Source organism: Antedon bifida, chromosome 6, assembly GCF_963402885.1.
Source record: "Antedon bifida chromosome 6, ecAntBifi1.1, whole genome shotgun sequence".
NCBI lineage: Eukaryota > Metazoa > Echinodermata > Crinoidea > Comatulida > Antedonidae > Antedon > Antedon bifida.
This window is the reverse complement of record NC_136231.1, coordinates 2,137,643-2,157,998: the sequence shown is the minus strand read 5'-3', so window position 1 is coordinate 2,157,998 and position 20,356 is coordinate 2,137,643. Positions and strand designations below refer to the sequence as shown.

The window sequence follows — 20,356 nt, the reverse complement described above, 5'->3', positions numbered from 1 at the left end:
TAATCATACGGATTGATTAATTGTCTTGTCATCTACAATATTCAAAATATAATTTGTATTTATGTTGATATAATTTATTATTAATTTTCCATTGTATCATCAATTAATAATGTCCTGTGATGTAATGTCCTATATCGTTATCTCGCGGACTAGATATACTTGGCGGATGAACATTGTTTGAACACGTAGTGTTTTGTATAGGTGGTATTGAATAGCAGTGGAGTTATGCGGAACTAAAAAGTTAAACTATTGTTGTTAGCCACTGAGTATTAAGAACGAGGACAGTCTATGTCACTGTATTCGCTGCTCATTTGCATTGACTTGGGCTGGGCTTTCAGTATTATTTCACTGATCACAATTATTCTAGCTTGGTCGCCGAACGTATTGCAAAACAAGCAGTGTCGACGTTTAGATTTTAAAGGGGAACACGGACTAACTACTCCTCAGCAATGAGGTTGTACATCAAATACATAGTGTTCTTCGTCTCCTTAGTGACGTGTTCACGTAAGTTAAACTGATTTTTATTTTTGTAGAGTAAGACAAATAAACGGGTCATGCTTTGTGAGTGAGTTGCAGGTATTTTCAAGATCATTGGAATTAGATTCAGAAACGGTGTGTGTGTTTGTGTGCACGGTTAATTTAATTCTTGGGAGGAATGTGACCCTTGTTGCTCTACTGTGTAATTATGACTTTCGGCAATGAAGTCAGTTATGAGTTAAACGATAGTTTTACAATATTTCCTGGTACTGTTACAATCGTGTAGGATATAGTGGTATATTACAATAACATTTTTTTGCGTAATACAGAGGATGAGGTTATACGAAATGAACCGCATTAGTTATATGCGGTAGAGGGAATTTGAGAGGGAGATTGGAGAGGGGGAGGATGAGGAAGGGGAGAGGGAGGTAAGGGAGGGGAGAGGGGTTAATGTAGAATGAGTTGGGTATTTTTTAGAAAAAAAAATCGCCAGTTTTATTATTACTTTTACTTTCTCAATGTATATTTTACTTGGATTTGGAAATTGTATAAATGGAAAAATTATATATTGTTAATCTTTGATATTTGATATATGAACTATAATACATGCATAATGTAAACAAAGTATACAATAGTTTGTAAAACTGATTGAAAGTATATGCATGCAGGTATATGCAACGTACGGTATCGAGGTAGACGTCCTATGTTCATAATTTGTGGATTTGATTGAAATAAATATGCCGTATCAAAACCAATAGTAGACTCATTTACGTCGGAACTTGTATGCCCTGCTCTTATTGCAGATAAAAGGGTTCGGTTTGATCATTCAGATTAGAGTGATATCTAAACTACGTGATCATACGTCAGAACGAGCGAAACGGAAATTAATTTCGTCTACTGTATTACTGGTCCTACTTCCTACTACTTTTAATAATAGATAGCCTATATAGCGCCCTCGTTCTCATGCGTAAACACGTATAGATTTTTTTTTTTTGCATTGTGAAATATGACGGATATATGACGAGCCGTTTTATCACTGTATAGTCCTACATCTGAATTAAGTGGAATGTTTTCGACTTAATTTTAATTCAAATTTTAATAAAAAGTGGAAAAAGCGGCTTGCCATACTTTCGGAGAGAAATATAACATACTGTGTATCTGTCTTAACGTACGCGTACGCGCTCACAAATTGATCAAACGCACGGTCATCACGTGTTCATGCGCGGGTCAACTTTGATTCTCAGTGGTCTAGTATTAAGCTATGTTCACATTGAGGTCGTTACCCTACAGAAATGCCACTTTATACCAGGGCCAATATCTGCCTTGCACTTAAAGATGTATTGTCCCCCAAAAACATGAAAAAATAAAGATTAATAAAATCAGATTTTGAATAGGCAAGTTCACAGTTTTAATAAAGTTATTCACTTCTGTAGAAAAAAAATCATAAAAAATTATTATTTCACTTATAAAAAGATAAAATAAATGGTTAATTTCAACCAAAAACCATTGTCTTCCAGACAATTTAGGTATATTTTGCTTTAAATTACATTTTTTGGGTGTAAAATGTTTTTTTTTTTTGGATCAAGTTTTTGGTCAAAGTGAATAACTATTATGTGATATTAAAATGGCATATTCAACAAAAAAAATTTTAAAAATTATTTTTTAGGGGGACAATATATCTTTAACATTGAACTAAACTTGTATGTACAGTAGCACAAATTAATACTGCAATCAACGGAAGCTAATGTAATTATATACAAAGAACTAGCTTTAGTGTAAGTCTCTACTAACACATGAACCATAGTTCATCTATACGTCACCTTTATTATATAGTGTTGTGTAAAGCACAAACGTCAACGACGACGACCAATACCACAGATAGTCTTACTACGGTAGTACAAGGAAGCACAGGTATTGTCACTTAGAAACATTGCTTTGCTTAATGATGCTGTTTGGTTTAAAAACCAACAATTTGGTTATATTTACAGCTTTTTGATATTATAAAATTCGATCTTACTAAATAGCTAAGATGATAATGGAACCTTGCCATAAGTTGGCAAAACAATCAAAACAAAATAATTTGTGAGTCTGTTTATGTTTCAGAGTTTAGTTAGCACACATTATTGATAATATAACTTATAATGATCCTTCCGTCATTGTGAAAGATGTGAGCGTGTTATCTTTAGATAGGCATAGAATAAAAGAGTTTATGATACACTGTCAACAATGATAATCGTTTGGTTTTAAAATGTTTGTTGTATAGCAACACCACCTGCAACGACATCGGCTCAGTCTACTCAAAGTAACGTCACTACTCGAAATAACGTCACTACTCAAAGTGACGTCACCACTCAAAGTGACGTCACCACTAAAAGTGGAGTCGTTACTACTGAAAGTAGGTCTACTACAAAACAAACAGAAATAACAACAAAAAAAGGAGGTAATATTCTCATCCATGCTTCTAGGACGCTTGCTTCTTCATCCAATCATTTTCATGATCCTTGCTTTTGTTGTAAAACTCAGTTAAAAGCATACCGTACCGCTACATGCTTAACACATTGTATACAAACCCGGCACACATACACATTGGTTTTTATTATTTTGGTGAGCCAGTGCTCTTGTGGAGTAAAACTTGCTTTGCTCTGCAAACAACGAGTCGCAGGTTCGAACATGAATATACTGTATAATAATATAACTAAGTGTAATCCACTTTGCTAATGTTTTACACCAAATTCTTGCATTATATTACCTATTTGTAATTGTATTTAAAAAAAAAAGGATATTACTAACGCAAAAGAAGGTATACTTATATATACTATACTTATAGCACACTAATTTTTTACCCTCCAGTGCAAACTTCCGACAATTTTCTTGCCTTTTTAACTTTTTATGTGTTTTTTTACCCGATTGTTTTCCCCTTTAATGCTGTTTTGATTCTTGCACTTTTTAATAAATTTGTTTACATATTTTTACATGCAATTTGGCCACGAGATGTAAATTGGTCAGTATTTTTGAAATAAAGAGAATATATATATATATATATATCATACTAATGTATCGAAGATAATAATGTACATTAATATACTAACACCAACAATAATATATTCAATGAATGTATCACTTTTATTTTCATCTTTACATATACATAGCATCACATACGTATTGAAGTTTAGAGGACTTTACTTGATATATTAATGGAAAATATTTTGTCCATGGTATATTATTCATTAATCTGTTTGTTAAAGCTTTGCTTTTCATTTTTTCCACAGTTTCATCTACTGTACAGTATTATATATTGTTGTCAAAATGAAAAATAATAATTGCAAAACTCTGGAGTTTAGGCCTCACACCTGTGTTTTGTCTGTACGTGTGTGAGCAAACTCCGGAGTTTTGCTGGGCGATGTGAATATGTATAAAAAGCATTCATATCTCATGCTTAAATGCGTGCGTATTTCAAAATTATAATAATGTACTTTGAATATGCAAAGAGAATATGTTTCGTGGCGTTGTCCATTCTTTCATTGGGTTGCTGAGTTCATAATAGCTAATTTTCTGTTGGGTACTGCCTGTTTAACGAAACATGCTCTTTTTATATTGGTGTTTACCGTCTTTCTTTCCGCTAGCCTTAAAATGTGCCCTATATACTTATATATGTCAGTTCATATTCATATGCTTATAAAAATAATGTAATACACTACTGGAATGGAAATAATATTTTTTTTTCTCATTGGTGGAAATGGAAATAAAAAATCATGCATTTATAACAATGTATTATCATAGAGTCTGGAGAATAAAAAGCCCATGCGTTATGCTAAATATAGCTTTGTGTATTGGATACTTATATAATCTTATTTATCTGTTGATTTAATTATTATTGATTTTAATAATCTTATTTTTTGTACAAGGGAACGTCTGTGCATCATGACAATCGTGTATATAAACACAATGCGTCATGGAGTGTTTAGTTTATTCAGAGAAGAGTGAAATTCACTCTTCCTTGGTTTGATGACTTTAATAACTTTACTCACAATACTAATAATATATATATATATTTAATATATCATATTTTAATACATTTTTGTTTTAGGTGGCGAAGATGGATATGGAAATGATTCGCATGATGAAGAGTATATAGCGGAGTACGAAGGGTACGATGGGTGGTACAACAACTTGGCTCATCCGGATTGGGGCGGCGCAGGTATGAGTTTTTTGTACATTATCAAAATAGTTTGACAAAAACAAAGTGTGATGTGCCTAAATATGTTAGTGATTTGACGTCATCGTTTCCATATATGGGCACATCACATTTGATGATAAAAATGGCGCTTGTATTTTATCGTGTGAATTAAATGTTTTATGTTTGTTTTTAGAAATGGCTCTGACGAGAAGAGTACCTCCAGCTTATGTTGATGGTGTATACTATCCATCGGGAGCAGATAGACCAAACCCATTTGACATCAGCGATGCTACCATGAAAGGAGAGACTGGCAGTGGATCACTACTCAAGAGAACAGCTTTCATGACATTCTTTGGTATAGTTAAATTATTTCAATACATAATGATACAGTACTGTCTATATTTTGTAGGTATCGCAAGCAAATTGAAGCTCCACATGTGATACTGTACTACAGAGTTTGCCTATGATCAACATATAATTCCTTATGTGGAGATACAGTGTAGAGATTGGTTCAGAAGTTTGAAGTATTAGAAACAGCTTGGTTTCCACTTGGACCAACACAAGGGCGTAAAACATGGCCGTTGATCAATAACAATTGCTTTGCGTTTACGTTCATACTTTTGATTAAAAGAAATGTAAATATTTGTATGCCATTCTTCTTTCAGGTCAGCAAGTTGTAGAAGAAATCCTTGATGCTCAGAGAGCCGGATGTCCACCAGAATATTTTAATATTAAAATTCCATCAGGTCATCGTTACAGAAAATACATTCCTTTGGATGAAATGCCATTTCTTAGATCACGTTATGATATGAATACAGGTTTCAATCCAAGCGTACCAAGAGAACAGGTAAATGCCGATACATCGAGGTGTATATAGTGACACGTCGAGGGGTCCATTGTGACATGTCGAGGGTCCATAGTGACATGTCGGAGGTTCATAGTGATATGTCGAGGGTCCATAGTGACACGTCGCGTGTCCATAGTGACATGTCGAGGGTCCATAGTGACACGTCGAGGGTCCATATTGACACGTCGAGGGGTCCACATGGACACGCCAAGGGGTCGATATTGCCACATTGACGAGAAGAAGAAAGTGTGATTCGTTTCATATATAAATTAATGTATGGTTACCAAGGGGTCCATAGTGACACATTGATGAGAAATAGTGTTGTTGTGCCATACTTAAACGTGTTGCCACTGGTCAATAGTGACACATCGATGAGAATGGAGTGTTATGTGTCATAGTTAAACGTATGGTTACCAAGAGGTCCATAGTGAAACGACGATAAAATGTGAGTGTTATACGTGTCATTTGAATTTGTTACCCAGAGTGGTCCGTTATTAGTAGAAATGGGACTTTGTTTATGCCCGGATAGACCAATGTTTTTAGAAGTACTAACTAACTAGTGATATTGTTAACTTATACAGTTGAATGAAATCACTCCGTGGATAGACGGAGGTTTAGTTTACGGTACCACCAAAGCTTGGGCAGATGCGCTACGATCATTCAAAGATGGGAAACTTGCTTCGAATGAGGACCGAGGTGAACCTCAGTTTCCATCGGAAAACATAATTGGACTTCCCATGGCAAACCCCCCTCCACCAGCAGAATCAGACCAGCATACGCTTCGTGATGTAACACGTTTCTTCAGTAAGTATTATTCCAAGTGCAATTGCCTTCATTTCAGTGCATTGTCTTGACCAGTACAAGAATTTCTTTAAATTGATGTTGAAAAAAACTATTGACCAATCAAAAGAAAGGAAATAACGCGTAGTTGACGTGCTTCTCTTGGTGGCATAACCAAATCCATGATTAGTGAAATATTTTTTTTTTTAAAGTGATTAAAATGGTATTGAAATACCAATTTACATAATTGTATATAAATTATAAGCTATACAAATTAATTTTTCTAATAGAGCTTGGAAATCCAAGAGGTGACGAGAATCCATATCTACTGTCGTTTGGTATTTTGTGGTTTCGTTGGCATAACTATTGGGCGGATAGAATTAAACGTGAAGACGTCGATGGTACAAAGAATGATGAAATGATTTTCAATGAAGCTAGAAAGTGGGTAATCGGAACATATCAGGTATGCCAAATATAACCTAATAATAGTTTTATATCCACCTCGCCCGATTAATGTTTGCGCAAACTGTATATAGAACATTGTGCATGCTTAGGATGAGGCAGTTCAATGTAACATACAACTAATAACCATGTTCTTGGCCTGAATACTTTTTTTGTTTAATTTTGGATTTTCTAATAAATTCAATGAATTGTTTTGTTCAAACATTAATGTATAAATAATGCTTTCACAGAAATTGGTATGGTATGAATGGCTTCCAGCATTCCTTAACATGGACGATGATGAAATGATGGAGAACGCATATGATGGTAGGCCTGTGTACCTATTCATTTATATATTCAATATATATTTCTGTCTTTCTTAATTTCCATTCACAAAATCATAAACATAAATACTCATTACAAAACAAAAGAATGGAAAGGGGAATCTCTGAAGCACGGCTTATAATAAGTAGCAAAACAGTATATATATATAGTAGAAATATGAATATATTGCAGGGATCTTACAGAGATCTTACAGAGAAAGTTTATTTGCTGTAGTCGTAAGAACCTCTAGAGAGGTCCGCAATTGGGAGTGGTGGTGGGACGGGTTGCAGCTCAGTCCATCATCACTGGAGATGACTATATTCTATTTTCCATAAAAATCCAGAGGTTTTCATGCTTATGGAATAATTCTATTACATAATAAATTACATTTGTGTAATATAACAAGTTTTCTTCTCCGTTCGTTCATAGGTTATAAGCCATATATTCACCCACAAGTTAGCCACATTTTCCAGTCAGCTGCAATGAGATTTGGCCATACTCTTGTAGTACCAGGAGTTGCGAGAAGGTAAGAGTTGCGTTTGTAGGTACATGCGTCACAAAGAACCCTAAATGCGTTTCAACTATTCTTCTTCTATTTAACTATGAATGGTAGAGCCTCGAAAATGTTGCTTTTAAATGTAAATTGATTATTTAGAATTTGAATTGATCTGTATATAAAGTAATACATATTGATATATATATATTTATTGTTTTCTACTCTTATTCAGACTCCACCCTGCCTCCTTTTGTTGTATTTCTTTTATTCCTGTCCACCCAGGCAGCACTTGCCAGCTCTTATACTATGACGTTATCCAAATTCCTTCACTTGCACTGATGAAGGGCTAGTGTTGCCCGAAAGCTCTGCTAACCTTTCTGGCTGTTTTACTGCTTTTCGCTTTTTTTTTTTGTATCTCCATTGAGATCCAGCCACTGATACCCACAGCATTGTCATTTTTTCAGTAATTTGCCTTTGGATTTATATATATATATATACTTGCACTGATGAAGGGCTAGTGTTGCCCCAAAGCTCTGCTAACTTTTCTGGCAGTTTTACTTTATCGTTTTGATTTAGCTTTTCGCTTTTTGTTTGTATCTCCATTGAGATCCAGCCACTGATACCCACAGCATTGTCATTTTTTCAGTAATTAGCCTTTGGATTTATATATATCCAAATTCCTTCACTTGCACTGAGGAAGGGCTAGTGTTGCCCGAAAGCTCTGCTAACTTTTCTGGCTGTTTTACTTTATCGTTTTGATTTAGCTTTTTATTTCGTATCTCCATTTAGATCCAGCCACTGATACCCACAGCATTGTCATTTTTCAGTAATTTGCCTTTGGATTTGTATATATATATAATATATGGTGAGTGTGAAACACGAATGTTTTTTTTTCAACAGAACTAAGGATTGTGAATTCTTGAGAACGACAAATGAGTCTAGTTTTACACCGGACAAGTACGATCCAACCGGTAGGATAGGAACAAGAACCTGCAACTCCTTTTGGAATCCACAGGTACGTTTAATGTAGCCTATTGGTACTGTTCATAAACAAATTCCTTGGTACAGCATCACATGTGTGTAATAGGAACAATGTCGCATATGATGCTGTATTTAATTACATAATGCAGAATACACATTTAACGATGTTGTGTTAACACTATATCTACATTGTTTTCAAAATCCGAAAATCGCATAATATTTCCTCCTACTATCAGTTTTATGGTATCCATTATTACATTGAAAAAGAAAAAAAGATATTTGCACAGTAACTCTGTTTTGTAGTAGAACCCCTATTAAGGGGACAACCTTTAGGACCAAACGTTCGTTTCACGGGTCTCATAATAGGGTGTCCGTGAAAGATATCACAGCAGATAGGTTCTACTGTATTTCTTATTTATTTTATATTGTTTTTTTTACAGCTTCCTATAAGAGAAACTGGTGTGGAAAGCTACCTCATGGGCATGGCTTCACAGCACTGTGAACGAGAAGATAACATCATTTTAGAAGATTTAAGAGGCAAGTACAATACTGACACACTAACAGTTGCCTCGCGTGTGCTTAGACAATTTTTATATTAATCAAAATTAAACAAAAATTTGTGTGACAAAAAATGTGCCCATATATGGACACGATGACGTCTGAATGATTTGATGCTATTTTAATGATCTTTTAGGTAACGTATTCGGTAGATTGGACTTCTCTCGTCGTGATCTGATGGCAATTAATATCCAGCGTGGCCGCGATCATGGTCTGCCTGATTACAACACTGCTAGAAGAGCTTATGGATTGAAAGCCAGGAAAACATTCGAAGAAATTAATCCTTATTGCAATGATACTCAGCAGGCAGCAATTCCATGTTCTGTAAGTTTTTTTATGACATAACATATCCTTTAAATCAAAGATAAGATTGTATTACCAAGCGAGCAGGCCTACATTCGCCAACTAAAACGATTGAAAAAACGAATGTCTATTTCGTGACACAGTTATACACATATAATTGATCATTTGATCGGCATGTTGATCAACACGCTAGTGTTCCAAATACCACGGAACTATTTTTATAAAATGATTAAAAAACGTTATAGTAGGCCCTTTAATATAGTTTCAACAATTACCCTTATATGTTCTAGGTACTTACCGACAACTTGGCTAATGTCTATAATGGCGACATCAACAAAGTTGATATTTGGCCCGGTGGTCTTCTTGAAACGACTAAAAATGGACCTGGAGAATTGTTCCGTACGGTAATCCTTGATCAATTTCGCAGAATTCGTGATGGGGACAGATTTTGGTTTGAAAATAACGTTGGAGGGTAAGTTATAGCTGTCATTAATTAATAGAATTGCATGAAAATGTCATGTTTTTATGCAATTTCCAGCTTGTCGTATTTTCTATTTTGTTTGTGGTGCGTAGAGAGCTGAAATGATGGGTTTGATTTGTACTTTGTCTTGAACCAAAGACTTTCCAAACATTATCTTTGCACAAATGAGGTTCTGCAGAAAAGGTTGTAAAGTATTCTGATTAGTCTGCTTGCTATCCTTACCGATGACCACAATTTTATTTACAGTCCATTCACTAAAGAAGAACAAGAAATCATCTGGAACATTACAATACACGATGTATTGATACTTGCTACGGATATCAACGAAGGCGAAATTCAAAAGGATCCGTTCCATTTCTATGAAGGTATTCTGAAGCCTTAATTAAGAATGTAGAAATCGGTACCAATCATAATAGGCAATACATTCATGAAAAATTACCCACTTGTAAATTAACTGAAACAAGTAAATGAAATGCAGAAAATCAAGGCATTTGAGTCTAGAATATTAGGAGATTAACCAACAATAGATTTGACTGTACAAATCGTCGATAAGTAGTGAAGAAATAAAGACAAATTTCTAAGAAACTTGTATAAACTTGTAAAATTTAAAACTTGATGATGGCTGTTACTTTTAGCGCCGTCAATATGGTTTTCTCTCTTGTTGTAAGTCATAAGTGTCATTTACGATCAATTTTGTAGACGATGTTTGTTATGATGAAGCCGTAGAAGCATTCAATCTGACGATATCTGAGCATGAATTGGACAGTTGTACCGATCCGTACACGTTTGATTATTTCAAAGGAAGTGAAGTGTCGTTTGTACTAACATTTTTAGCAGCCGGTGTATGGGCCGTTGGTAAGCATTTTTCTTATTTTACTTGCAATGCTTGATTATTTTTTTTTGGAAATTTGAATGACGAAAGATTGTGTATTTAAATAGAAATACTAGAGTTAAAGCTTTGATGTTTTGAAAACAAAATACAGTGAGATTGTCCTCTGTTCATAAATACTGAATACTTCACTTAGATCAATACATATGTAAGGTATTTTACTTATGTGAATTATTAATGTGAATGGTGAATGTGCCCATTGGTATACAACATCACACACCGTATCCGATGATCGTTTCTGATACGGAAAAGGAATCTTAAAAACATCACTAGCAATAACAATTATTGATCAGCGCAGTCATGAACGCCATGCTAGTAATCTGGAGATTGTAAATTCGAGTCGATAATGTTTGGTCATTAATGTAATCAGTCATGGTTCAGTCTAATTCTGATCTCGGATTGCTACAGATTAGTTGTATTAATTGTTACCGTTATATTTTGTAGGGTGTGTTGTACTATTGTACGTTCTTTCGCGTAACCGAAGAAAGCAGATTAACGAATCACGTAAAGCACAACGTAGAAAGAGTAGAAAATCTGCTAAAGAAACGACAAGACTTTACTCGAGTAAGTATAGATATAGGTGACAACCTCCATAAGCAGTGGGTACATTGAGAAAATGTAACTGGACCCTTGCAGACACATGTACGGGGGTTTTATGAGATGATTCGATTCACGAAAACCTCTTCTCTAAAAGTTGAATCGAAGAATCGAGTGCGGAAGTACATCCCAATGTTCCCGTATGCGCACAATAATAAGTAGTTCCTATAAACAGATATGAAAAGCAGCAATTAACTGTTTAATTAGTAGGTGTGGATGGTAGATTTGTAGATTACTGGATATGAATCGGTATCTTTTTCTATTACAGCGAGGGAATGGTGTGGAGAAGGACAATCCGAGCGTCCTGTTGCCGTACGACTTGGTCCAGGAAAATCTATAACTGTTCTAAATGATCGCGGAAACAAGACATATCGAACAATTGATCTCACTATCCATCAAAAGATTACCCTATTGGTGTGTCCAGACCAACGCCGAAAGATGATGACTATTGTTATAGAAAAGGAGTATGATCTTGTAAGTACCGTACTCTTGTATTGAAATGGTGCATTCGTCGAGCTGTGTCGAGTATACTAGACACATGCACAGATTCCTCTGGTTCGAAATGCTCCAACCGTTTAGACATTATACTATGGCTTATGATTGGATGTAAACCAAATTAAAGCGACAAAAAGACAATGCCTTCAAGTAATATCATTTATTTCGTTTTGTTTTTATCAGGTTATGAAATTTGATACTGAAGAGGAAAGGAATGCGTTTATAAGCGACATAGAGTCCTTCTTGACTGATCCTGCTGTCGGTGTAGGCCGCGAACGTCGTGAAGTTCACCAGGCTGAAATGTTGCGAATGGCCAACACTAAAGTTCAACGGCAAAAGACACTGGAACGCTTCTTCCGTGTTGCTTTTGCACAGGCTTTCAAACTTGATGTTGATCCTGATGACATAACCGAATTCAAATCCGAAATTGCCAAGGACGTTTTGACCTGTGAACTGACCAAACAAGAATTTGCCGAAGCACTCTCAATGAAATCCGATTCGGTCTTCGTCGATCAGATGTTTGATCTAGTGGACAAGGATAACAGTGGCACCGTATCTTTCAGGGAGTTCCTTGATATTATTGTGATATTTGCTCGAGGTAAATATATTGTTCATTCCTTTTATGCGGACTTAATGTGAACTAATGCAGCAATTTAATATAAATTTCATTTCTACTTTGATGCAACAAAAGAACGTTTTGGTTCGAACACAATCGAGGAGTCTTGTGTTACATTCTGTGAAAGCCAAACTCTACATTGCATCTTCATTAACATTTTACATCGATGATTATGATTGTGTAAGCAGTCAAAGAATACTATTCTGTACAGTATTTTTATAAATACATTTCTTTTCCTTATGAATAATGTAGTTAAACATAATTTGTTTTAAAGGAAATCCCGATGACAAGTTAGAGTTGATGTTTAACATGTACGATGTCGACCACTCTGGAATGTTAACGAGAGAAGAGTTCAAGAAAATGTTGAAGTAATGTATAGTTTGGTCTATTAATTATTATTGTTACCTAAATGTTTACTCAAAATTAGAAGGCAATGATGACATTCGTGAACATCCTATGTAAAGATACGGTAGTGTAAATGTTTTTTTTATTGAATAAGAGATGTTGCTAAGCATAGATTATTACAGTAGTGTAAATGTTTTTTTTTTATTGAATAAGAGATGTTGCTAAGCATAGATTATTTCTCACCAGGTCTATGATGGAAGTAGTGAGTGCTGACCTGGAGCCAAGCCAATTGGAACAAGTAGTGCAGACTATGTTCAGCTCCGCGGGCTTTGAGAGTAAGAATGAGCTTAGCCTGGAAGATTTCAATCAATTGATGGGTGAACATAAAGAAGAACTCAGTAACGCCTCTTTACAAATCCAGGGTCAAGAAGCGGCACCCGTTCAACAAGAGACCAAAACCCATGCCCCTCGTGGAACTGTTATTCACCGTGGGAACGCACCATCTCGAGCTAAGAAAACGATCATTCGAGCCTATGCGTAAGTAATAACATAGTAGACATACTACATACGTTTTTAAACCGTCCCCTTTCTCAAAATATCGCTAAATTCACAGCATAATACGTGCGGCGCTATTGTGCCTTCAGATATGAATACAAAACACAATGGATTTTACTCACAATTTTGTTGTTATATTCAACTTCTACACTTTATCGACTTATCTAATTACAGTAATAAAGGACAAGGAGAGGGTAGCGGCAATAAAGGAGGTGGCGTTAAGGGAGGAATCCAACGACGACAGACTCGCTCAGTACAGATTGAGACTGTACAAGCAGCCTACCCTAAGACCGAGTCTGAAAAGGTATTTGGACAATTCAAGCGCTTCATTGAAAACGAAAGACTGAAGATCTTCTGGCTGGTTCTTTACACATTGGTCCTAGCTGCAGTCTTTGCCGAACGTGCCTACTGTAAGTATAATTAAAATTATTTCGATAGAAGTTGTAGGCCTATGTATAATTAATACAGTACTATACTATACTGTGCGATTCAACGGTTTTATTAAAAATGCAATTTCCCTTATAGATTATTCGATTGAACGTGAATTTGCTGGATTACGTCGTATTGCTGGTTATGGTGTCACTGTGACTCGTGGAGCTGCAAGTGCAATGATGTTTACCTTTTCGTCCCTACTTGTCACCATGTGCCGTAACTTGATTACAAGGCTCAGAGAAACGTTTTTGCACCGATTCATTCCGTTCGATTCAGCGTTGGCAATGCACAAGATAATTGCGCTTTACGCACTATTCTTTTCCGGTAAGTTGCTTCGGTCTCGGAAGCTGGGTAACATTTGAAGGCAACGCAAATACGTAAGCGCGAATTAAGGAATTTTACCAATCACAACGTATTTGAATTGCCTATTGTGATTGGCCAACTCACTTGTGTTGCGCGTACGCCCTTGAGTTGCGTCTAAGTGGGAACGAAGCTGGATTATGCATCCACCAATTTTGATACATTTTCTTCTTCCTGTTAGAAAACTTCAATCAAATAGGTCTAATCAATGTCGACCAATGTTCCCCGGTATAAAAATGTATGTTTGTTAGGCTGCATGTAGTCTAGTACCGCGTCGTAAAGTAGACACGTCATTAAGTAGACACGTGTCTGAGAGTTATACAAAGTCACGTTTGATTATTAATTTTTCATTGTTTATATTTTTCAGTGATGCACACAATTGGTCATGGAATCAATTTCTATCACATCGCCAGTCAACCTCCAAACGATCTGACCTGCCTGTTTAGAGATTTCTTCCACAGGTCGCATGTTCTTCCAAAGTTTCACTACTGGTGCTGGCAGACTATTACTGGTAAGTTTTACCGCCAATCTTGTTTGCTTAATTACAATTTGACGAGATAATCTACCGTGCATGCGCATATTCTGTACGCAATACACCCGGGTAGAGCAATATAGATTTGAATGATACATTGTTTGCATTTTGTTCCGATTTAAAGAAACTGCAGAAAGTGAAATTTCTTTATAATAAAATGTTGTTATTATATTTCATTTAATATTTCCAGGTTTTACTGGCGTTCTATTGGTACTCCTGGCTTGTGTCATGTACGTGTTTGCAACCCAATATGCTCGTCGAAACGTCTTCAACCTGTTTTGGCTGACTCACAATATGTACGTTATATTCTACATACTAATGGTTCTACACGGAAGTGGTCGATTGGTGCAGCCTCCATTCTTCTGGTTCTTCTTCCTTGGTCCCGCCATCTTGTTTACACTTGATAAATTGGTTAGCATCAGCCGAAAGAAAGCAGAGATTGCCGTCTTCAAAGCAGAACTTTTACCGTCTGGTACGTATCATTCAGAACAAAGGCTAGTTATATTTAGCCTTGGTAGGCCTACAGGTATCCTTACATACAGATAGGTGCAAACATTTTTGTTGGATGTATGAAATCGTCCAGTTCCTAATACAGGTGTAGCTGTACACAAACAATATTTACTTCTATGTAATAAACTTTCATAATCACATTTCCATACTTCATTATTTGTAGATGTTACAGCGTTGACGTTCAAACGACCAACTTCTTTCGAGTACAAATCAGGACAGTGGGTACGAGTTGCATGCAAGACTCTAGGCAGTGGTGAATACCATCCATTTACCTTGACGTCTGCTCCACATGAGGACCATCTAAGTCTCCACATCCGAGCTGTTGGACCATGGACAACTAACATCCGACATACCTATGATCCAAATACTGTCCGTGAACATCCATATCCCAAGGTATGTCTGAAATGTTGTCGAACCTTGTATGAAAGACAACTGATGTAGGCCTAAATTGAATTGCGTAACAATGACACATTATGTCTTAGTTATATGAAAGACAGCAACTGATGTTAATTTAAGTACGTAACAATGATACATTAAGTCTTAATTATATGAATTAAACATACATAACGGGTTATACATAGTAGGCCTAATTGTATCTGATCTACAAAAATAATCCAACCAAATATTTTGTTTTTATCTATAGTTGTACCTTGATGGACCATATGGTGAGGGCCATCAAGATTGGTATCAGTTTGAAGTCGCTGTACTTGTAGGAGGTGGAATTGGTGTCACTCCATTCGCATCCATCTTGAAAGATATTGTGAACAAAGCTAGCAGTAACACCAGATTCCCTTGTAAAAAGGTAAGAACCGAAGATGGTAAAGGATCATTGGAAAGCTACACGAGCTGTATCACGTCTATAGAGGTTGAAAATCGTGCAGTATCAAGTCTTCTGACAGCAATCGTTATCACATGTAGTATAGCGAGAGATTAGGTTAAGTTAATATCAGGAGTTAGATGATATGATATGAGCCTCTGTCAGCGAGAATACACATTGTAGTTCTGCTCAAATTGATGAAACAGTGTAAAAATATCGATATGTGCAGTGGCCTAGTTTTTGTTCTCAACTTATTTCCTTCTTTCATAGGTTTACTTTATCTGGGTAACTCGAACCCAAAAGCATTATGAATGGCTGTGTGACATCATCAGAGAGGTTGAGGAGAAGGACACAACTGATTTGGTTAGCACCCATATCTTTATTACACAGTTCTACCAGAAATTCGATCTACGAACAACTATGCTGGTAAGTATTTAACACTTAAAACTCTTAAATTAGATTTATAAACATGACTTTGACCTTGTTAAAATTGTTTTGTAAATTCTCTTTTATAATGAATTATTTTGTTTTAACATTCATTGTTTTCATCCTACGTCAATATTCTTGTTTTGTTTACAGTACATCTGCGAGAGACATTTCCAGAAGATCGCCAATCGATCCCTATTCACTGGACTTCAATCTACTACTCATTTTGGTCGTCCAGATCTACCTTCCTTCTTCAATTCATTGCAAGACGAGCATCCAGATGTAAGTACTAGTCATATACTTTCACACTACTCGTAAATGTGCACTCTATCCATGACTCTTTGTTCTACTAGCACTTTGCTTTAGTCACAACGCTTTGATATTTCTTTCTGCACTTTCTCCCAACTCTTTGCTCTGTCTCGCAACTCTTTGCTCTTTCTCGCAACTCTTTGCTCTGTCTCGCAACTCTTTGCTCTTTCTCGCAACTCTTTGCACTTTCTCTCAACTCTTTGCTCTGTCTCGCAACTCTTTGCTCTTTCTCGCAACTCTTTGCTCTGTCTCGCAACTCTTTGCTCTTTCTCGCAACTCTTTGCTCTTTCTCGCAACTCTTTGCTCTGTCTCGCAACTCTTTGCTCTTTCTCGCAACTCTTTGCACTTTCTCTCAACTCTTTACTCTTTCTCGCAACTCTTTGCTCTTTCTCGCAACTCTTTGCTCTTTCTCGCAACTCTTTGCTCTTTCTCGCAACTCTTTGCTCTGTCTCCCAACTCTTTGCTCTGTCTCCCAACTCTTTGCTCTGTCTCCCAACTCTTTGCTCTGTCTCGCAACTCTTTGCTCTGTCTCGCAACTGTTTGCTCTTTCTCGCAAGTCTTTGCACTTTCTCGCAACTCTTTGCACTTCCTCGCAACTCTTTGCTCTTTCTCTCAACTGTTTGCTCTTTCTCTCAACTCTTTGCACTTTCTCGCAACTCTTTGCACTTCCTCGCAACTCTTTGCACTTTCTCGCAACTCTTTGCACTTCCTCGCAACTCTTTGCACTTTCTCGCAACTCTTTGCACTTCCTCGCAACTCTTTGCACTTTCTCGCAACTCTTTGCTCTTTCTCGCAAGTCTTTGCACTTCCTCGCAACTCTTTGCTCTTTCTCGCAACTCTTTGCACTTTCTCGCAACTCTTTGCTCTTTCTCGCAAGTCTTTGCACTTCCTCGCAACTCTTTGCTCTTTCTCGCAACTCTTTGCTCTGTCTCCCAACTCTTTGCTCTGTCTCCCAACTCTTTGCACTGTCTCGCAACTCTTTGCTCTTTCTCGCAAGTCTTTGCACTTCCTCGCAACTCTTTGCTCTTTCTCGCAACTCTTTGCACTTTCTCGCAACTCTTTGCTCTTTCTCGCAACTCTTTGCTCTTTCTCTCAACTGTTTGCACTTTCTCGCAAGTCTTTGCACTTCCTCGCAACTCTTTGCTCTTTCTCGCAACTCTTTGCACTTTCTCGCAACTCTTTGCTCTTTCTCGCAACTCTTTGCTCTTTCTCTCAACTGTTTGCACTTTCTCGCAAATCTTTGCATTTCTCACAAGTCTTTGCACTACTCGCAACTAGCATGTCTGCTCTTTTTCATTTTAGCTCCTTAAAAAGATTATAATTAACTGAAACCTGTGAATAAATATTAACTTTTTGACTGTTCCTTTTACAGGTGAGCAAGATCGGCGTGTTTAGCTGTGGACCACCAGGAATGACCAATGGTGTTGAAAGCGCATGCGTAGAAATGAACAAATTTGACGGCGCAGCATTTATTCACCATTTCGAAAACTTTTAACTTTCAATTATATGTTGTGTATTCATTGAATATACATTACCATAAATAAATTGTATCGTGTTTTGGGTGAAAGTTGAAGTTAAGCGACTTTTCCAAATGATCAATGTTTGGATATTGTATCTAAATGTGAATTTAAAATGTTAATCCTAGATACAAATTTTGGGTTCTTTAACTGTACAAAGACGATAAACATTCCTTTTATATTGTCTTTATTTAATATATAGATTGCTTTCATTGAACGTTTGTATGTGTTTAAAAAAGGTTGAAAATTTAAGATATCTTTATTTTTAAAAGTATGTTTTGGATATGCTATGATTTAGAGTAATGACTAAAAACTACACTGTCTCTTCAAACATAAATGTACTTTGTGTAATTAAGAGACGTACCGCACCATTGCATTTTTAAAATTATGGATCATCAAACATTTTGGAGATCTAAAATAACGAATTTTATAATACATAGGAACTTAATAGAAAACACTTATAAATAAATTTATATATTTTTGTAGGATTTGTTAAGAAAAATGTAATGTAAATATAACATGTAGCTATTCATTGGTCAGCGTGTAGTTAAGAATAGCAATGCACGATTGAATCTTTAAATCATGTGACTGTATATATAGACATTTATATATTGGTTAAATGTGATTGGTCGGCAGAGGTTATACCTAGCAAGAGAAAATAAATATCTGGAAATATGACGTAATAACAGACATTGTAATAGTGTAATGATGGATATAGCATATTATGTATAGGCTACTTGTTCCAAACTTGTTCAATATATATTATTGTGTAAAATTTGGTTTTAAGGAATTGTAAATAATTACAAATGTATTAATCTAATAATTCTAATACATTATTGCATTTTACTAAGCCTACTACTAGTAAGACTTCTCCAGTACAATAAGTAAACTACAGATTCACCTTGCATAAATATTCAACTATATATATAGACACACAATCAAATTTACACTACTATAGGCCCCGCCGCCGGTTAGAAATGACCAGTACCCAACAAACGTATAATCTAAATTCGTCTAGCGACCAAACCATGCGCGCGCATTAGGTATGCGCATGTCTCTAAATCTAACCGACGTCATTGAATGGCTTTCGATTGATATTGTAGACCGCCCATTTTGCATTGTAATTTGAGTTTTGTTAGAAATGTTGAATAGTTCGACAAATAGCTTTTCTATTTTTATATAGAGGTACACAGGATATCACCTGGATTTCAATAAAGATTTATGTCAACGTACTGCTATCGTAATGTCTTATGTTTGTGGCTATATGCACAGCAGCTGTGTGTATAATGACAAAATTCTCAAACTGGAGCAAATAACAGTTTGGTAACACAAGTTTTCCAGGTTTTTTCCGATACTAAAACTTTTTATCAATTGTACACTGATCTATATGCGAAATGTTCTCAGTTTTGTAGAATCTACAAGACTGATTACATTTTGCATCTACAGTTTTTCCTATGCCATTCACCATATTTTTTACGTGCGAGAGTACCATTTCCAGCCAGGTGTCATTTAACAAAATTCGCTTTGCCACAGGCCCCACCATGGGTAATTTGTGCATTTTTGATGTGCTGGCAACAGGCTGCGGGCCTATGGCTCCATTAATAGAGATTACTATAACGATAGTGATTATGTATAATACGCGCGCATAATATTTTGAGTAGCGTAACCCATGGATATATCTCCATATAGGAAATAAGTTGTTTCATTATGCGTAACCCAGCCGCTACATACATGTTTGTTTATTTCAAGAATGGAATATTAATTGGATGACGATTAAGGTAGAAGATCAAGGGGATATGGATTAAATATTACAATAATTCGTATACAACAATCCTAAGGATAAGCATAATCCTAAAGGTCAGTAGATTGAGGACAAGTGCTACGAGGGTTGCTAGTTTAAGTGACGGCGTTAACTCAAAACAGAGAAATGTATACTGCATAACGTATGTACCGTAACATGAAATAACAGAAAATATAGGCCTAATAGCTAATAATATATAATAATTTATTTGGAAGCTACACTTTTGAAACAGTGGCACACTCCTTGAATGGAGGTACGTCCAGAGTAAGCAAAATACAAGTTAGAGAAAA

General features: G+C 36.0%; 1 protein-coding gene across 2 annotated transcripts; it reads left to right on the top strand.

Annotated features, from left to right (window-relative positions):
* Positions 1 to 310: 310 nt before the first annotated feature.
* LOC144844515 (dual oxidase 2-like) lies at positions 311 to 19,497 on the top strand. Of its 2 annotated transcripts, XM_078701453.1 has the most exons (30): positions 311 to 504; positions 2,311 to 2,388; positions 2,741 to 2,917; positions 4,565 to 4,675; positions 4,848 to 5,009; positions 5,320 to 5,501; positions 6,083 to 6,305; positions 6,572 to 6,744; positions 6,974 to 7,049; positions 7,476 to 7,572; positions 8,443 to 8,557; positions 8,964 to 9,060; positions 9,218 to 9,405; positions 9,675 to 9,856; positions 10,112 to 10,230; positions 10,565 to 10,720; positions 11,199 to 11,318; positions 11,620 to 11,825; positions 12,030 to 12,444; positions 12,737 to 12,830; positions 13,054 to 13,344; positions 13,537 to 13,772; positions 13,888 to 14,118; positions 14,522 to 14,665; positions 14,877 to 15,158; positions 15,360 to 15,589; positions 15,840 to 15,998; positions 16,284 to 16,439; positions 16,593 to 16,721; positions 18,121 to 19,497. In XM_078701453.1, exons 1-30 carry the CDS (start codon positions 450 to 452, stop codon positions 18,241 to 18,243), a joined length of 5,007 nt encoding a protein of 1,668 aa, XP_078557579.1. In that variant the 5' UTR covers positions 311 to 449; the 3' UTR covers positions 18,244 to 19,497. The 2 variants fall into 2 exon arrangements, with proteins under 2 accessions (XP_078557579.1, XP_078557580.1); XM_078701454.1 differs by lacking the exons at positions 2,311 to 2,388; positions 2,741 to 2,917 and having other exon boundaries at positions 313 to 504.
* The last annotated feature ends 859 nt before the right edge of the window (positions 19,498 to 20,356 follow it).